Below are 18,604 nucleotides of genomic sequence, written 5' to 3'. Positions count from 1 at the left end.
CATAAAAGGTACTTTCAGACCGCAGGGACATTTCAATCGCTTTAATAACTTGTGAAGGAAGTTCCCCACTTTTAGTGTTAATGGTTCAGTAACTAGGAGCGATCAGAGTTCTTAGAAACACCATTTCTGTTTTGTTTTGTTATATTTTTTTTAGCTTCTACCTCAGGGTCGGCCAACATGTTCTCGTTAATGTAACATAATGCTGTTTTGTCAGATTCCTCCTGGCATCAGTGCTCTGACACAGGCCGTGGTAATATCAGCCACTGTGATCCCATTTTAAAGACCTACAAATTCCACAGTAACTGTGATGACACAAGTAGCTTTGTCAACCATAAAACAACAGTTTGTGTCCAGTGGGGATGGTTCAAGTACATTTTTTATTTGTTTTAGGTTCAGACACTGAAAACTACTTGGATACTAGACACCGCTTCAGAAAACTAAACCCTTCTCATTAACAACTGCCACGTGTAAATGAGCCAACGTGGCAGTACTGACAAAATAGCAGCAACTGCCACTTAAAACTATCCTAAAAGAGAAACCTCTGATTGACATCGATTGGTGGAGCACTGACAATACCATATTGAAAAGACAAACCATGTGAACACTAGACATTTAAGCAATATTTAGCTCTAATAAAGGGAAAAATACAATCAATGGACAGTAAAATCTAGCTTTAAGAAACCTATATCGAATAGAGGCAACATACAAAAAAATTCTGGCTCCTCTAAATGAAATATATTAAAAAAAACTTTCCCAGCAGTTTATCTCGACGATCTGTGACTTCAGACAGCAAAGAGACTAAGACAGAAAAAGATTAAAGTGAAAGTGGATTACCACGACAACCAAAGTAGATCTAAACTGCTGTACCACAAATGATCCTTGATCGTAAACTGGCACAAGATCTGCAGTCTGCCTCTGTCCAAGGTTAGTGGCTCCTTGTATACTTAATATATTTTTTAAAGTAGTTCCTTCTTAGGTTGTGTTATGTGAAAAAGTACAGAATCAATGCTGCTTTCCAGCTCAGTTATCTTCAGACCCACTGTGCACATAAACTCTTCCATCATGGGATCCTGTATCCTGTTTTTTGGTACTGAAATGCCAACACCATCTTCTGTAGCTATTAGGTCACTTTAGTTTTCAGAGGAACAGCTCAGCAGGACGTTACCCTCAGATTTGTGCGTTCAGACTAATAAACCTTCCTATTACTTGCCTTCTCGCTGGTTATGAGGTACTGAACGGAAACAGAATGAATCACACACAAGGGTAACCATTTCTGTTTTAATATTGTCCAATCAGAAAACACAACCAAAGAAAAGTAAACAGGAAGTAGGATTAAAGGCTTGTGTAGGACTTCCTGTTTCTTTCAGATTTTGGTCCTAAGCCATAATCATCATCATGTTCATCATTACCACCACCATTAATATGATCTTCAGCATCAACATCTTTGTAGTCCACATTTTAATTTCAAAGTCATCACAGTTGGATAATTTACAGTGTTTATTATACACAGGGCAGATTTTTTGTGTGCTTTGTGTCTGTAAACTGAACTTCCCTGAATGGACAATGAAGGTTGAAAATGCACTGAATAATTAGTATAATAATTAGAATAATACTAATTAGCTTTTTCACATCATCAACATTTGTCATCACTGAGTCAACCATCATAATTAGTTCCACTATCATAATTATAATCATTTAATCATAACTGGTAATGTGGCTCTCATCACCAAAACTGCTGTTTTCTTCATCTTCACACACGCACATCAACATACGTCACTGGACACACATTTTATAGAAGCAGGCAGGTCCATTAATTTGTATATGGCTCAGTTATTAACATCAAAGCTGGATCGAAGAGAAGAGGAACAACTTCAAAGTCTGCTCCACTGGACGAAAGTTCAATGCAACAAACATTAAAAGTCCTTTTTAAAAAAAAAAAACTTCTTAAAAGTCACATTTCCAAAGGTTTCACAGGTGTTCTCTTCAGGCATTTTTGTGTCCAGCTCATGTTCCTAAGACTCTCGAGTCCACAGAATCATTTACATTAAAAAAGCAAAATCAGAAATCTACTCCCTTGAAAGTCCATTGTGCTTTTAAATCCGTCATGCTGCAAGACTCTTAGCCACACAGTCCACAGCAGTGCAGAGCCCATTATACTGTACAATCCACATTGATCGGAAATCCTTTGATCTGTAGAATCTGTCACATTTCTGTCACGCAGCCAACACCTCCATTCTGCTTTATATTTTGTAGTGCAGCAGAATCTGTACAGGCTCCACAAAGCAGTCAGATCTACGACACTCGTGCACGACTGACCGTGTGTATGGTCAGTGCTGTTGTACACCGTCTGTTGTACTTTGTAATCCATCACACTGTCCCATATAGCATCAACTCTGCCAAACTGCATGCTCCTGAACACAGAACTTATCGTTGCAAACAAATATCTTGAAATGCCAGGTTCCTCAAGCTTTGCATTTCATCAGTAAATCACTTTGTGAACTTTATAGGATTACACTTGCCTGTCTTTAAATAAGTCCACTGATGATGACTTTTAATCTGTCACATCAACATGAGTACAACTGTGTTTAAAAAGCCACATCATCTGCATATAACGACACTAAACACATTTCTCTAAACAACATGCTCTCAGCTGTCTTGTTGGACATTTCATTTTACCATCTTTCATTTTGACTCTACTCACTGATTTGTCCATCAGGTTTACAAAAAACAGGTTTACTGATATCTAACCATTGACTGGCTCAAAAAAAAAATAAATCTTGTATTTCTGACTGTAGGTTTTGTCCAGAAGTTGAGGCTGATGTGCTTTTGTCTAACAACTTTCTGGTTTTGTGCTTTGTAAAACCACAGAAATCTTTTTGAGTTGTTATTTGGTCACTGATTTAATTTCCAAGATTGCTGTCAGCCAGAAAAAGCTTTCTGAGATGCTCTGTCAGTTTTACAGTCCCCTGGCTCCTCTCAGTTTTCCACAAGGAATGATTCCAACATTCTCATCCATCTGTCATTCAATTAATCTCTCTGAGGAGTTTGTCAGACTTTAGGAGGTCACAAAATAAATAGCAGGTTTTCTGGCTGACAGATTTGAAGTGGGGAGCATTTGGGGAAACTATTACAATTACACCTGACCCCTTCTGGTAGCTTGCCAAGTGTGTGGATGCAGGTGTCTTTAATTTAAGAGGACCAAAAAAAAAAAAAAAATCTCTACCCTATGTGCTGGAGAAAAGAAAATAATGTCTTTTACTCGTTCCAAACAAGTAAACACACAGATTCTTTTAAAGAATAAAAATTATATATTATGATAGCTTAGGGTTATAAATTAGTATTTTTAGAATTAGCCCCCTGAAAGTTAACTGGATCATGCTAATGTGAGTCTTTTTCCATTTAAGTCTATGAATGCCAAATTAGTTGTGCATTCAGAGATGCTGTACTGCATACTTTGATAGTAATGAGTGATTATTCGGGTTACTGTTGTCTTACTATCAGATTCCTATCAAAGCAGTCTGGTCATTTTCCTCTGACCTCTGACATCAACAGTGTATTTTCTCAGAGAGAACTGCTGTTAACTGGATATTTTCTATTTTTCCAGACCAGGCTAATGAGAGCTGCATTCATTTTACATTTGAATTTGTTTTTCTTTTCCTGCTTTCTTTGCCTTTACAAATGAAAAACAAATGCATTTAAATACTTTTTCTCTTGGTTTTCTGTCAGGTAGCATATTTAATCGTATAGAAGGGAACAGAAATACAGACTTACATATTGGCAAATGGAAAATACCTTTCATGGTAAAATCTGTTTTTGTAGTTGCTGTCAACAACTTTAAATAGAAAAACTGATTTATAGGAAATCTTGTCCTATTCAGCCTCTGTGCTTTTGCTTAAACCCAACAAACCCTTTATGTACTAAGGCTGTTTTGGGCCTTCTTTTAAAGTCTCCTTCAAAATGCTGTCCAGTTTTGCTTATAGAAAAGAAAACAGACCTTTGCTCGACCATTATTATTCTTCAGCATTAAGTGTTTTCTCTGGTTTAGAGGAAATTTTGATTGAGCTTTTGTGCTGTGAGCTTTTTATATTCAGGGGACATTTCTGAAACGAGGCCCCAACAAACCCCTCCTGAAGCCACTGATATTTTTAAAAGCTGAGTTTTTGATCATGAAAAAAAAAGCTGCCCTTTAATTTCAGGCCGAACGGTATGAATTCTGTGGACAGTTAATGAGTGTGAATCAGTGCTCTGAGTGTTATCAGAAGACGCCAAGTCCATGTAGTGTTAATTACAGCTCTGTTCAATGATCGACATGCCCCTAACTGCCAGGGTGTCTGCCTTTTAACATCAGCCGGTTTAATGTGCTGAACACAGGCCAGACTGATTAAACTGTTCTGGATCTTTGGTTCGCAAGGGCGTTGTGAGGATCAGAGCCTTGAAGTGCTGAAAACTGCGAGTTGCATCTTTAATCAGCCAATCAAAATGCAGACAATTACACCTATGATTTGTCAAAGTGAGAGTAAAATTTTCTTTGTTCTGGATATGTTGAAAGGTCTATTTTGAATCCGTTCTAGTCAATTCATTGCATTGTGTGATTGAAACCATACAATCTAATGTCAGTTCATTCTGCATCTGGACGTAACGTTTTCAGTGGGAAAAACATTTCGTCATTCATCCAACTGACTTCTACAGTCTCAGCCTGGAACACCACTAACTCACTGGTTCAGGTATGTGGATGACACCTGGGTGAGATCAAATCTCAGGACGTACCACAATTCACTGATCACATTAACTCAGTGGACCAACACATCAAATTCACCAGGGAGGATATGAAAAGTGACAGGTTAGCCTTCTTAGACTGTGAGATTTCCATCAGTAATGGGGGACATTTAAAAGCTGATGTGTGCCATAAACCTACCCATGTGGATCAGTATTTAAGGTTTGACTCTCATCATCCACTGGATCACAAACTGGGTGTCATTTAGGATGCTACAACACATAGCGATCACCATCCCACATATACAGCGGCCAGGGAAGCAGAAGAACATCATATCAAGAAGGTCCTGAGTAAAATACGGTTATCCCAGCTGGACAATTGTCAAAGCTGGGAAGGCACCTAAAGAAAGTTCCAGGCGATCAAGGAGAGAAGGACAACTGCAAAACCCGTAGTGATCCCTTATGTGTCAAGAGTATCAGAACAGTTGAGACGCATTTTTTCTAAACACTGAGTCGCTGTGGATTTTAAACCCCAAAACACACTGAGCTACCAAAAAATGGTCCACCCCAAGGATCGGGTCCCCCGACACAAACAGAGTAATATAGTGTACGCTATTAAGAGCCAGGAGGACTGCCATGATTTATACATCAGGGAAACCAAAAAACCTCTGGCGAAGTGGATGGCACAACACAGAAGAGCTAACTTGTCAGTCCCAGACTCCGCAGTCTATCTATGCCTACAGGCTAGTAAACACTCTTTCAGTGATGAGGATGTACACATCCTGGACAGGGAGGAGCGCTGGTTTGAGCGCCTGAGACTGAAGAAGCCACTTGGTTGAGTGACAAAATGTTTCTCCCACTGAAAATGCTATGTCCAAATGAACAGAATAAACTTTTTGACTTTTTGATACTGGTTGTGTTCCCATTTTTTGATCAAAAGAAAAGCTAGTATCAAACATCAGTGTCATATTAGATGTTTTAAAGGGAAAACTCACTAAACCATTTATATCTAAACGCGTTGTCAACCTCAGAAAGAACCACCCGTGACTGCTAATACCACAGTAAGTAGTCCTCCATGGGCTGTGTCTAATGAAGTCTAGCTGAAATACAACTTTGTTTTTTTGTTGTTTATAAAAATCTTAGTCATTTCACTTTGTTGTATGCTGTTTTTCATCTGAGAGCTGGTTCTTGTCTCAGTGACTACCCTTAAAGCAGTCTAAACATAGCACAGAAACCAATTTAACCACATCAGCCACAAGTGGAAGAAAGCAATCCAGTAGAGCTAAAAAGATTGAAATCAAGGTTCTTTTAAAAAAATCAAAACCAGTCAACCCAGTGTTCTTGATCTTTCAGTCCATCTTTTTTTCTGTCTGACTGCATCTGGTAGCTAGCAGGGCGTTAGCATAGCAGTCAGTTTGCAGTCACTTCACTTTAGCTGGCTGGCATGGTGTTAGCCGAAGGTGGTACTCGGAGGTTTGCGTAGCCACTGGTAGAACTGCCGCCGGTGTAGGCGGTGCCAGCGCACATTGCCCTCGACAATTTCCAGCGCTCGTGGCAACGCAGGCCCTGCCCCCACACCACTGGACAGGATGAACTCCTTTAACTAAAGGAAGAAAGAATGACAGGAATAAATAAGGCAGCAGAGGAGAATAAAGGAAAGAAAAGAAGATGAAAGAAAAGCAATAATAATAATATTTATCCCCTGTAGATGCTAAAAAGGCTGTCACCCACCCCCCCTCCGCAGTGCTGAAAGAAACAACTTCTGGACTTTTCAGGATGGAGATCCCTAACACGGTGGACATTGATAACTTTCAGGCATGAATTGAAACTTGTGCCATGTCCATTATAAAAATCCACCTCTGGGAGAGTATATATATGACATAAATAAGGGAAAGCTTCATAATTCCACTTTTAGAAGTGAGAAAAAGTAAGAATGTGTTCTGTACAATTAACAGATACATTGCCAGTAGAAGTTGAAAAAAAAACAACAATAGCATACACATTTCATTCTTTTAGTTTGAGGGTTTTGACCAGATTGTGAACCCAGCTGCAAGGATTTGCTCCCATTCAGCCATGAGAGCATACGTGTGCTGCTACACTGATGCTGGGTGATAAATCTGGATCACAGTTGCTGTTCCAGTTCACCCCAGAGGTGTTGGATGGAGCTAATGAGGTCAGGGCTTGCAGGATCTTCCGCAAACAGTTAACACAAAGTTAGATGGATTCTAAAGCAAATAACTGAAAACTCCTGGATGATGTTTTCACGTCTCAAACAGATTCTTTTAGAGTTGCACTGTAAACCTGCAAAAGCTGGAAACATTTTATTGTATTTTATATTGATACACTTTAATGTCATGGTATATGTACAGTTTCACTACATTTAAATTAAATAGCTTGTTAGCTCAGCTGAAATAGTTTCACAGTGTCTTATTTAATTTTCTTCACTTATGCATCACGGAGGAAGGCATGTGTAAGGTAAATAAAGTTTCAAATTAAATACTGTAATCATGGACATTTAAATGCAGTTATTCTTCATTCCTCTTGGCTTGAATGGTACTTGTGGTGAGTGAGTACACATTCTTGATGGTCATTAGCAAGACAGCTTGAAATTCACTTCACAGATTTTGCTTTTTTTCACTGAGTGGAGCACCACACTACACACAGATACCTGTGCTACCAATTACAGGTAGCTAGGAAACAACTCTGCTCACGGTGTCACACCTCACAGTGTCATTATAAAATAAAATTAAACAAAACCTCAGCAGCTGAACTGTAAACATAATGGATTCACATATATCATCAGTATTTCAGAGCCTGCAGAATACTTCCCAGACACGCCCACTTAGAATAAAGGGTATACAATTATTTAATTGCTTTAATCATTTGGGTTTACAGACTGACTGTGAGCATGAATGTCATGAAAATATTTGGATTTTAATGATTTCTTCAAACTGTTCTTTTTCTGATGTTGTGTGATTGTACAGCACACATTGGGCGATCGTGGCTCAAGAGTTGGGCGTTCGCCTTTCGCCTTGTAATCGGAAGGTTGCCGGTTCGAGCCCCGGCTTGGACAGTCTCGGTCGTTGTGTCCTTGGGCAAGACACTTCACCCGTTGCCTACTGGTGGTGGTCAGAGGGCCTGGTGGCGCCAGTGTCCGGCAGCCTCGCCTCTGTCAGTGCGCCCCAGGGTGGCTGTGGCTACAATGTAGCTTGCCATCACCAGTGTGTGAATGGGTGGATGACTGGACATGTAAAGCGCTTTGGGGTCCTTAGGGACTAGTAAAGCGCTATATAAATACAGGCCATTTTACCATTTACATCTTAAAAAACAACATTCACATGTTTTTCTATTTGCTCTGTTTTTTCACTGGGCAAATTTCCAGCTGCCCTGCTGGTAGCACACTCCACACACCACTTCAGGTCCCAGCACATCTTTTACAAGGGAGACACGATAAGCTGACGGAGCTCAGATGTGTGTCAGCCTCCCCTGACACCACACCCTGAACCCACTGCTCCACCCCTCCCCTGCAGCTGAGCCAAAAATACATTTATAAACCCCCCACTAATCTTTGGTTAGCTTTCCCATTGCAAGCTGCACTTCGTCCAGATGCTTTTGGTAGCCATCAACAAGCTGCTCACATAATTCTGGATGGATATTTGACCATTTGTCTTTGTAGAATTGGTAAAGTTCATTTAAATTAGGGTTGAGGTCAAGGTTTTGGGAAGGACATTCCAGAAGCTTAATTTTAGCCAACTTTATCCATTCCAACAACAGTTTTTGTATGTTTGAGATCTTTGTCCTGCTGGAATAACAAACGTGTTCAAATTTCAGTCATCTAATTTGTAGGTAGTCGTCCTCCTTCATTATTTCATCCACTTTGTGCAGAACAACAGCCCCAGTGCATGATGCTACCACCACCATGCTTGACAATTGGTACAGTGATCTTAGGTTTCAAAGCCTCACCTTTACGCCTCTAAAAATATTTCAGTTCACTGTGGCCAGAGCTAAATCTTAGTCTCGTTTGACCATCAAACCTTTCTTCCGTAAGCACTTGACTTGTACACGTGGGAAGCTCGAAATTTCAGTCAAGGTTGAAGGTGTTGATTTTGGAGTCACAGCTTCTTTCTTGGTCAGCACCCTGTCAGTCCATGGTGTTGTCAAAGTGACCGCATTGTGAACAGTGACACTGGTGTTCCAGCAGTTTCCATTCATGGGAGGCTTGAGCCTTCATGATTCCCAACATCAAAACCACTTTCCTCTCACGTGAGGGTGACAGGTTGGGTCACCCTCACATAATTTTCCTTTCTTAGATCGTCACTGAGTTTCTTGGACTTTCCCGTTTTTCTGAGTATTGGTCAATCCAGTGAGTGCTGTCAAAAAATCCTTTTTGTGCTGCAAAGAGAAACGACCAACTATAGTCAGTCATGATGACTAAGGAAACGTTAACTGGCCTGTACATATTATTTATATTTGACTCTGCATTTACACTTTTGACCCTGCATAGATTTGAGAAAATCTATAATAAATTCAAACATGTGGACCCAATTCCTGTTTAAGTTATTATGTATTCTGTACAATCACTCCACCCTGGAAAAATAATGGCTAAAACACATTAAATGTCCAAAATCACAGCATTCGTGCCCATGATGATTGGACAACAACGGTGCATGCACCGTATGCAGCAATAATGGCTGCTGAGCGATAATGGTCCTACCTGAAAGGCCTCCAAAGTCCACATAAGGGAGGGATGGTGATGTCTTAAGTCGCACATTTATTAGCTAGGAGATCATGGTCTGCATCCAAGTTTGAAACTTTTTGTTTTTAAGAATTTGTTTTGCTTGTTACAAGTGGAACTAAGGCAGCTGGACAAAGCAATAAAAAGGCACATGCATATACATTTGGCCATTTAGTAGCTGAAATACAAAAAGCTCAGAGGTTTTATATAAAGAATACTTTGTTGTTTAAACACAGCTGAAGAAAAACGTTTGAATGTGAACATGTGATGTATTCAAGCTAAACTGTTTTTGAAAGGCATCAATTAACTATTGAAAATTACTTTTTTTTCCAACAATTTATAATTACACATAAAATTTCCAGCATGAAAGTGGAGATTTCAAAAGAAGACTTTGGTTTACAGGACTGTAAATTAACAGGTTTTCAACATTAAGGTGTTTTTTTTCTTTTTGGTCAAAAAGAGAAACTTTGTTGAAAGAAGTGAATTAATTATTTTTTTTAAGTTGAGAGCCAAAAAAGAAACTTAATGTTATTCAGAGTTTGACATTCAGTGAAGCGCGGGCGGAAATCCATCCCTTCGGCTCACTTTACTACAGTTCATATCATTAACCGAGCACTCCTCTGCGCCCTCCTTCCACCTTTCGTCTCTGCTATGATTTCACTTTCTGTTATCTTTACACTTTCCCTCTCCTGTGTGACTCACCCTAAGACCCTTTTCAAACTAAAAAGAATCATCATTAATATAAACTCATGATGTTTTTGTTTAGAGGTTTCACTGACAGCCAAACCTAATGCGGTTACCATACCAACAGGAAAATCGAAAGAATATTAATCACTAAAGTTTAAATAAACAGATTTATTCAGAAACACCTACAACCTTTTTTCTCTTCCTTTAATTTTATATTTAATTATATCTGATTTCCATCTTTTCATCATATCAAACAACAAGCGTAGTAGCTGTGAGATGATTCAACAGAGGAACGATTAATGTTGTTAATCAAGCTCTATTTTCTCTGAGTAATCAACAGTAAATTTGGAATATTGATCCAGCTGTGAGCCTCTCGAGAACACAATTACACACTGATTAATTTCAAGGTCCTGTTAATTTCCAAGCTCCCATACTGGCATGTAGAAAACATGCTAATCTTCCTTCTGGTAGGGTATAGATTTATTTATTCTTGCTCTGAATGGAAGAATTAATTTCCCTTCATTTATTTAGGCCAAATGAAAGAGGAGTCCAGAGTCACAAAGTCTTTAATGTGAAACAGTAAAGTAATCCAAACTTTCCACCAAGTTTCTACCAAGGAAGGAGAACATGACGAAGACAGCAGGGAGGAAAACGGATTGGAACACAATGGGAAAAACACGGATGTGTTCTGATATAAAACAGACTGACCAGTTGGGACTGAGTTACTTTTTTGTGTCTTTTATGAAGTTTAGCTTCTTCTTCCTGATTTTCTTTCACCTGTGTTACACATTTGTTTAGCTTCCTCTAATTAACTCTGTCTGTACGTATATCCTGAGTCCTCCCTTCATACTTTCTTGGGGAGCGACAGACAGCAGCCAGCACGGGGAGTGCTGAGACACGGGATCGGAGGGCACTAAGACACGGACTTTTCACGGAGGATGCAACGCGGGAGTCAGGGGAGAGCACGGGGATTTATTGTTGTTTTTTCCATTCACTGTGAATAAACGCACTGCTGATATTCAGAGCTCCGCGCCTGGGTCCTCCTTCCTCACTTTCCTACAGTTGGCCATCGTCAACTGTGACACTTTAATGAACATCTTGATGTCTTTAAATCTGATTTTGTGCCAGTTTGACACTTGATGACTTTGGGATTTGATGGTTTTCAGGTGAAACTAAAATTGGGAGGAATAGACCTTTGGCCAGGAAAGATGTTTTTTTTTTTAAATAGCAGCTTCACACCGTTCTAAACCCCAGATGTCATTTTCTATCGGATGCCATCTTTAGTCTACTGTTCACAGAAAAAACAACACCACTTGTTTCTATGTCTGTGCAGATTCTCAGTCACCCAGGTCATTGTAGTCTAAGGAGCTTTGAAAGAAAAGCGTCTGCACTTCTTTAAGTTGCTTGAAGACGTTTCACCTCTCATCCGAGAAGCTTCTTCAGTTTTAAGGGTCAATGGTGGAGAGTCCCAGATTTAAACCCAGTGGTAGTTTCCCCCCAAAGAGGGACAAAGGACCCCCTGATGATCCTCTACCTAATCACATGAGCCAAGGTGTGAAACTGGGTGTGGGTCCCAATCAGCCAGGGTTTCCGGTGAGCTCATTGTGAAACCTAGCCCCACCCTATCATGTGATTTCCTGAGGTCAGGTGGCCCAGGATGTGAGTGGGCGTTAAGGCGTCTGGGAAGGGAACTCAAAACTGGATTATAGATGGCAGAGAGTTGGTGTCGTAAACCACCGCCTCTGTTCAAAGATGGTCACTCACAGTGGACATAAATGGCTTCTTTCACTCCTCCTTCAAACTATCTGTCTTCTCTGTCCAAAATGTGAACATTGGCATCCTCGAAAGAGTGTCCTTTATCCTTAAGATGCAGATGGACAGCTGAGTCTTGTCCTGTGGAGGTGGCTCTTCTATGTTGTGCCATGCGCTTGTGAAGTGGCTGTTTGGTCTCTCCAATGTAGAGGTCTGGACATTCCTCGCTGCACTGTACAGCATACACCACATTGCTAAGTTTGTGTTTAGGAGTTTTGTCTTTCGGGTGAACCAGTTTTTGTCTGGGCGTTGTTGAAACTTGTTCGATTTGGGTAAGAGAAGTAAGCAGACTGAATCCAGGTAGGTGCCAAAAATAGTGATCTTTATTTACACACTTGCGCAGAGTGTGGGAAGAAACTTGCAACAACAATCTTACAATCTTCAACAAGCAGACCGCTCCCCATCCTTATATTACCCTGATGACATCACAGTTAAATCTTACTGGAAATGATAACAGTTCAAAAAGTTCTCCTTATATAGACATCCAGTGCTACTTTAGAGACAAACAAGTTTGTGATATGTTGTGCAATTTTGTGAGACTGTGTGTCCAACCGAGAGACTGTCCTGAGACGACCTCCCTGTTCTTAATACGTGCGGGTGTGAACGTGCGTGTTTTACATGACTCTCTATGTACATGTTGGTGTAGGCCTGAATATGTGTGTAAGTGAATGTAGAAGGCCCTACTGGACCCACAGCTTCGAGAGGTGTGAATACAATGATATGGATACCATTTGCAACAGCTTAAGCAGATAGAAAGAATGATAGAGAACAACAATAGACTAATTAAAGTGATGATAATATGCATACATTAATATTTTGCTCAGATTACCATAGATATAATTCAGAGATTATTCTATCAACAGATTCGACAATGATGAATGATTGATCAATGATAGTTCTGATTATAAATTGTCACCATAAGAATACAAAATAAAATATCTCTTGTCCACACTCCTCCTCTTTGGCCATCGGCCAACCTTTACCAGAATTTGTTTCACTCCTCCGTCCAGGCGGCCTCTCGCAACGGCATCATATACCCCGGACCAGCTGAACCAGCTGAACCAGAGTCTAGGGCCCTGCTTACCAGTTTTACCAACACTCGCCTTACCAGAGGAATGAGACAACACCCGATCATCAATATACCTAGAAAAACTATAAGAGAAAACATGGCAGACATAAACACACCCTTCCATTGCCCAAAGACAGACGTGATCCAGTCTCCCAGCCCCGTGTTCACGCCTGATTGCTCATGCATGGTTCTAGATAACGTTTTCAGATTCTCAAGCGCCCGAGTGACCGTTCCGTCCGGAGCAGTATTGTTGGGAATAAAGGTGCAGCACATGTCACCAAACATTGCACATACTCCACCTTTCTCAGCCAACAACATGTCCAGAGCCATTCGGTTTTGGACTCCCTGGGTCTGAAGTACACTGGGATGTCGTGCTTGGAGAAAACCCCCCTGAGTTTCTCTGATACACCGCCTACATAGGGGATGACAATGTTGTTGCGTTTGTCTTTCTTATCCTCCCTCGCTGGTGTCTGATCTTCTTTTCTGTGCCTCTTTGCTGACTTTATAAATGCCCAATTAGGATAACCGCATGTTTTAAGTGCTTCCTTTACATGTGTGTGTTCCTTCTTTTTCCCTTCAGGCTTAGAGGGAACATGTTTTGCCCGGTGGTGTAGGGTCCTGGTGGGAGTCAAAGAGGAGGTACTGGTCCGTGTGTGTGGGCTTCTGGTAAACTTCAATGTTGAGGTTGCCACTCTCTTCAATGTGCACAGCGCAGTCCAGGAAAGGCAAACAGTCGTCCTTTGTGTGTTCCCTGGTGAACTTGATGTTTTTATCCACAGCGTTAATGTGCGCAGTGAAGGATTCCATTTCTTGTGTTTTGATTTTGACCCAGGTGTCGTCTACATATCTGTACCAGTGGCTGGGTACTCTCCCTTTAAAAGAGCCAAGAGTCTTTCTTTCCACTTCCTCCATGTAAAGGTTGGCTGCAATAGGTGACACGGGGGAGCCCATGGCGCAGCCATGTTTTTGTCTGTAGAAACCCTTGTTGTATTTGAAATATGTAGTGGTGAGGCAGAGGTCTAACAGTGTGCAAATCTGATCTTAGACCACCACTTGTTTCACTCACCTCATTGAGTTCTCGCTCAGTGTTGAGGAACTCTGTGACTCCACTGATGAGTTTTGAATTCATGAACAAAGCTTCACCGTATCTGAACAGAAATGAAGACAGAGACGGCATTTCAGGTGCTACATGTAAAGAACTTGAAGACGCTTGCGTGCTTCTCTGATTGTTCACGTCTCTTACCGCGCGTTCAGGATGTCCCACTTCTCTCTGAAGTACCTCCAGGCCAGGTTCCGACCCTGAGGGTTTCGACCCACGTGGATGATGACATCAATCACATCCTGCTCTGGGACCAGGTCCGAGGTCAGAGACAGGTTCAACAGCCTTGGAGACACAAAGAAAAGGATGGAAAGGTTGGAATGTGGCTGTACCGAGTCTACCTGGAGAGCTGATAGGTTCCATATATGCTAACACATTAACATGCTCAACAAATATTAGCACGATCACAATATTAATAAAGACTGAAATTCGCTCCATATACTGACTTTGAATTTAACTATAAAGGCCTTAAAGACGACGCTCACACTCCACAGTGTTGTCCCATCTGCCTTCCCTGATGCATGAAATATGACAGCAGCTTTCAAGAAGTAAAGAGTTAAGAAAAAACAATGTGGTATGTAAATATGGATCTTTTAAAGTTACAAGTCGCTCAATAAACTTCTTTACCTCCTGTTAAAGTTTTGTCATACATGGATTAATAACCTCACATAGAAAGTTCTGTGCACCTCTGGCAACTGGAATTTGTAAAGTGTATTTTGTGTTCAGATATTAAGAGTTGTTTAGCCTCGGTTTCTGGATTTGGTGTGAGAGTCGCAGTGTGTGAAGTCTAACGCGTGCGTCACTCGCCAGCAGCGTGAGGGTCAGCAGCTCATGTAATCTGGCTAGAAAAGGTCAAGCTGTCATTTTGTAGTTTTTTGCCCTGAGAGCTGCCGGAGGATGTTTCTGCCAAATCAAGAAAGAGTCCTCTGAAACACTCACGTGAGCTACTCCCAGCTTAAAGGGGATTTAAAGGGATTTACAGAAACATGTTGATCACACACAGAGCGATCTTTTGGATGTGTAAACGTATCAAATTGAGAGTTTTTCTTTTTCTTTGAGATGTGAAACTGAGCAGGCCAAAGAGTTTCATAAATTTATGTTCAATCATACAACGTCATGTTCAAAGTTTACCTTCATCTTTCTTTATTTTCTGTTGCTTCACTGCCTCTGTGTGTGTGTGTGTGTCTGTGTGCGTTGCTTGGCTCATTGTTTGTAACTGCCATCTTTTCATTAAACCCCCAAATCAATTTTCTCTCTCTTTTCCCACAATCCCTCTGCTGAAACCATTTCCTGTGTGACCAATCAGCTTCTTTCTGAGCTGTGGTTTTTGATTTGTCTGTGTGTGTGTGTGTGTGTGTGTGTGTGTGTGTGTGTGTGTGTGTGTTTTGCAATCTGAACATACAGTACCTCCTCTCTGATTGCAGAACAGTTTACTGTGGGTAGAAAATCAATACCTGAGACACACACACACACACATACACACACCTACACACACTGATCGGTCTTACCACGAGTGTGTGTGTAATTCATCCTTGCAATTTTTCTCAATGAGCGATAGTGGCAGTTGCCCCTGATAAAATACAGTGTTGTGTATAGACAGTCACACAAAAACACACTTGTACAGACACACACACACACACACACAAACCTAGCTGGATTTCAGCACATGTAACGCCCCCCAGGCATCTTTTCACTGCACACACCTTTCTGTCAATTTGCAATTTTTTCCTGTCAGTGCGCCGCCAATTAACAGAGCTCACCTGACAGGTAGGATTTAGTCACCTTTTTATTTTTTATTGTTCACTGGTTTGTTTGTCATATTCTAATACAGCCCAGTACAGACACAACTCTGCAGTATCGGAGCCATTTTCCAAATATGAACAAAGTCATTTTTTCCACGCTGTCCCCCAAATTTGGGCTTTTACCTTCATTTCTTGGTCTGATAATGTTTTTTTAGACCCAGTCTAAGTTGGTCTTAACCAAACTGTTCCCGGCAGCACGTTCTGTTTATTTTCAGTACGTTTTTTCTTTTTTATTAAAGTTCTATTTATTTATTCCATCCTGCCCGTCTGCCACGTGTCTGTTTTTGGTCCCTCTTATACAGACACCTATTACAGCTCAAAATAAATGTGAATGTTGTTACATATCTGCCGGAGGGTCTTAACAATTTAATATTATATGACATTTGCAGAACATGTACGCAAGATGCAATTAAAGACAAACAGCAGGAGGTAGATAATCCAGATGTGAATTAAGATCACAGCAGGAAACTGATTAAAAATAGCAGCAATGCAGAATTATTTAATATTCAGATTACACGATGTGACTGTGATACTGGCACAGCCTGACAGGCACACAAATACCAGTGGATGTTAACAGGTTAACTTAATCTCACTTCAGGATGCTATCCCACCACTGTCATTCATATATGTGATGCTCAGACACACTTGGCCTGTCTCTATGTTCCCCTCCAGCACAGAGTCATTGTACATGGCTCAAGTTTCAGTTTCAGTCACAAAATCCTGATTTCATACGGGAAGATTTGTTACTGCTGTTGCTTTCCTGAAAACATAAAAAATAGTGAAGCAGAATTCAGACTCTTGGGTCAGTCTATCACTGTGACCATCTCAAAAGACACAAACAAATGGTTATACTGTATAGAATCCATGCGGGCCCGATGTGGGAGACCTAAATCCTTTGAGAGTTGTGTCAGGAAGGGCATCTGGTGTAAAAATCTGCCAAATCAACTATGCGATGACCCCTTGTATTAGGGCTGCGTGGGTCTGCCCACACTTGCCCTCACATGGGCTCCAAGAGGGCATATTTGTTGGGTAGATCAATGATATTGATTCATATGACTTTAGAATGCAATAAAAAAAAAAAAAACACAGCTATCTCATTGAGTGTTTGTGAGGTTAAACAATAGCTGCAACGACAGAGACAGCCGAGCCATGTCTACCTGTTGAGGAGGAAAGTGTTGTCTGAGCAGGTCAGAGCCTCCAGCAGGATCTTCTTCTCTGAAACGGCATTGGAAGAGTGAAACTTCATCCAGATGAACTCCCACACATCCTCGTCCATCAGGCTGACTCCGGTGCAGTAAACTATGTCTCGGATGTTAGGAGGAATCCTACAGGGCAGGGACACAATATCACACCATCACACTGACTGAAGCCACTCTGCCCCGGTGCAACAAATTACCGGTATAGCAAAAGTCTGGTATCATTTTAGGAATGTGAGTATTTGATGTGACTTATTTGCAGTACCACCTTCCTGCAGGGACAGGAAGGTAATAAAACTAAAAGCCCCGATAAGGCATGTCTGCGGGATTAACTGGGACGCTCTCTGGGTGCTAAGTGAGAAATTCTGATTCCATTAAGAAGCTCCATTAAAAACATTCCTCCTGCTGCTGCTATGGTCATAAAATGCAGAGAAAGAGCCACACTCAGACACTTTTGAACAACTGGGACTTTAGAAAGTTTCAGGAAGTCTAATTGGCACGCATACCTCTAAATTTATTGTGTTGGAATATATTTTCAGTTTGAATAGCATACGTGCTGACTGCAGACAGCTTCTTTCTCAGCTGCATTCACAATTGCCAAGCCAAACTTTAATCAGAGTAAACACAGCAAATGTTCTAGTCAGTGTCCAAGTTCCAACTTTGAGATACACGGTTAAGTAAACAGCCGAGACAGAAATGGCGATGCATAAATTCTGAGTAGAGGTTTAGGAGAATTCTAACTGAGATGCTAAAAAACACATTAGCCAGTCGCCAGTCAGAATGCTCAGAGCAAAGCTTCACAAGACTTTCGGTGTTGTGGTCGCAGGTAGCTGCTGCCTTGCTTTATTTGTAGCACGAACTACTGTGGCATTTGTTCTGGTGCTTCAGTGGATCCAGATAGTCTGACTGTGTTGGCAGGGTGGATGAGCCGTACTGCTGTGGAACTTTGTCCATGTTTAAGCTGCAGCGATAAAAGCTTTTTGATCCCTGCATTTCTTTGCAGTCACCAAACTCGTCATTTTGAACAGTTTTGAATTGATTGTGTGTTTTTTATGTAATTCAAGTTGAGGCTGTTAGAGTTGCAGTTAAGAACTTTTAGATTCAGTTCCATTGCAAAACAATAAGTCCATAAGTGACTCTTTGTTGATGACCCTAATGTTCTCTCTTATTTATAAATTTGATGAGATGGAAGTCATTAAAATGGTATTCTGGACTGATCAGAACTAAAGTAAAGGAGGCTTGTTTCTTGTGTTTCCCATCCATAGTTACTTGTTATGACCGCATTGTCGCAGCTGTAACTGACTAAAACAGAAGCTACTGCCCCGTAATAGTCTTTTAGTCATAATTACCAGAAGTTGATGAAAGTTGGTGGTGTAGTATAAGTGCTGGCAAGCAAGACCAAGCAACACTACTAAAAACATGTTCAACATGGGAAGAAATATGAGCAACCAGAAAAAGTGAAAACAAGCCAGTCACTTAAATCCTAAAAGT

The 18,604-nt window shown here is 40.8% G+C and overlaps 1 protein-coding gene across 1 annotated transcript in view; it reads right to left on the bottom strand.

Annotated features, from left to right (window-relative positions):
• Window positions 1-1,264: 1,264 nt before the first annotated feature.
• LOC146369554 (thyrotropin-releasing hormone-degrading ectoenzyme-like) overlaps window positions 1,265-18,604 on the bottom strand; it is a 241,960-nt gene continuing 224,620 nt past the window's right edge. Inside the window, exons 17-20 of the mRNA XM_084909164.1 lie at window positions 17,075-17,242; window positions 14,260-14,400; window positions 14,083-14,164; window positions 1,265-6,316 (exon numbers count right to left, since the gene is read on the bottom strand). Coding sequence (XP_084765290.1) covers window positions 6,164-6,316; window positions 14,083-14,164; window positions 14,260-14,400; window positions 17,075-17,242 — 544 coding nt within the window. The 3' untranslated portion in view covers window positions 1,265-6,163. The remainder of the gene's footprint in view (window positions 6,317-14,082; window positions 14,165-14,259; window positions 14,401-17,074; window positions 17,243-18,604) is intronic.

The sequence above is a fragment of the Perissodus microlepis genome, chromosome 17 (genome assembly GCF_051167445.1).
Source record: "Perissodus microlepis isolate ML-2025 ecotype Zambia chromosome 17, ASM5116744v1, whole genome shotgun sequence".
NCBI classification, from domain to species: Eukaryota; Metazoa; Chordata; class Actinopteri; order Cichliformes; family Cichlidae; genus Perissodus; species Perissodus microlepis.
The sequence above is the reverse complement of the archived record's forward strand: the minus strand, read 5'-3'. Positions and strand labels throughout refer to the sequence as shown.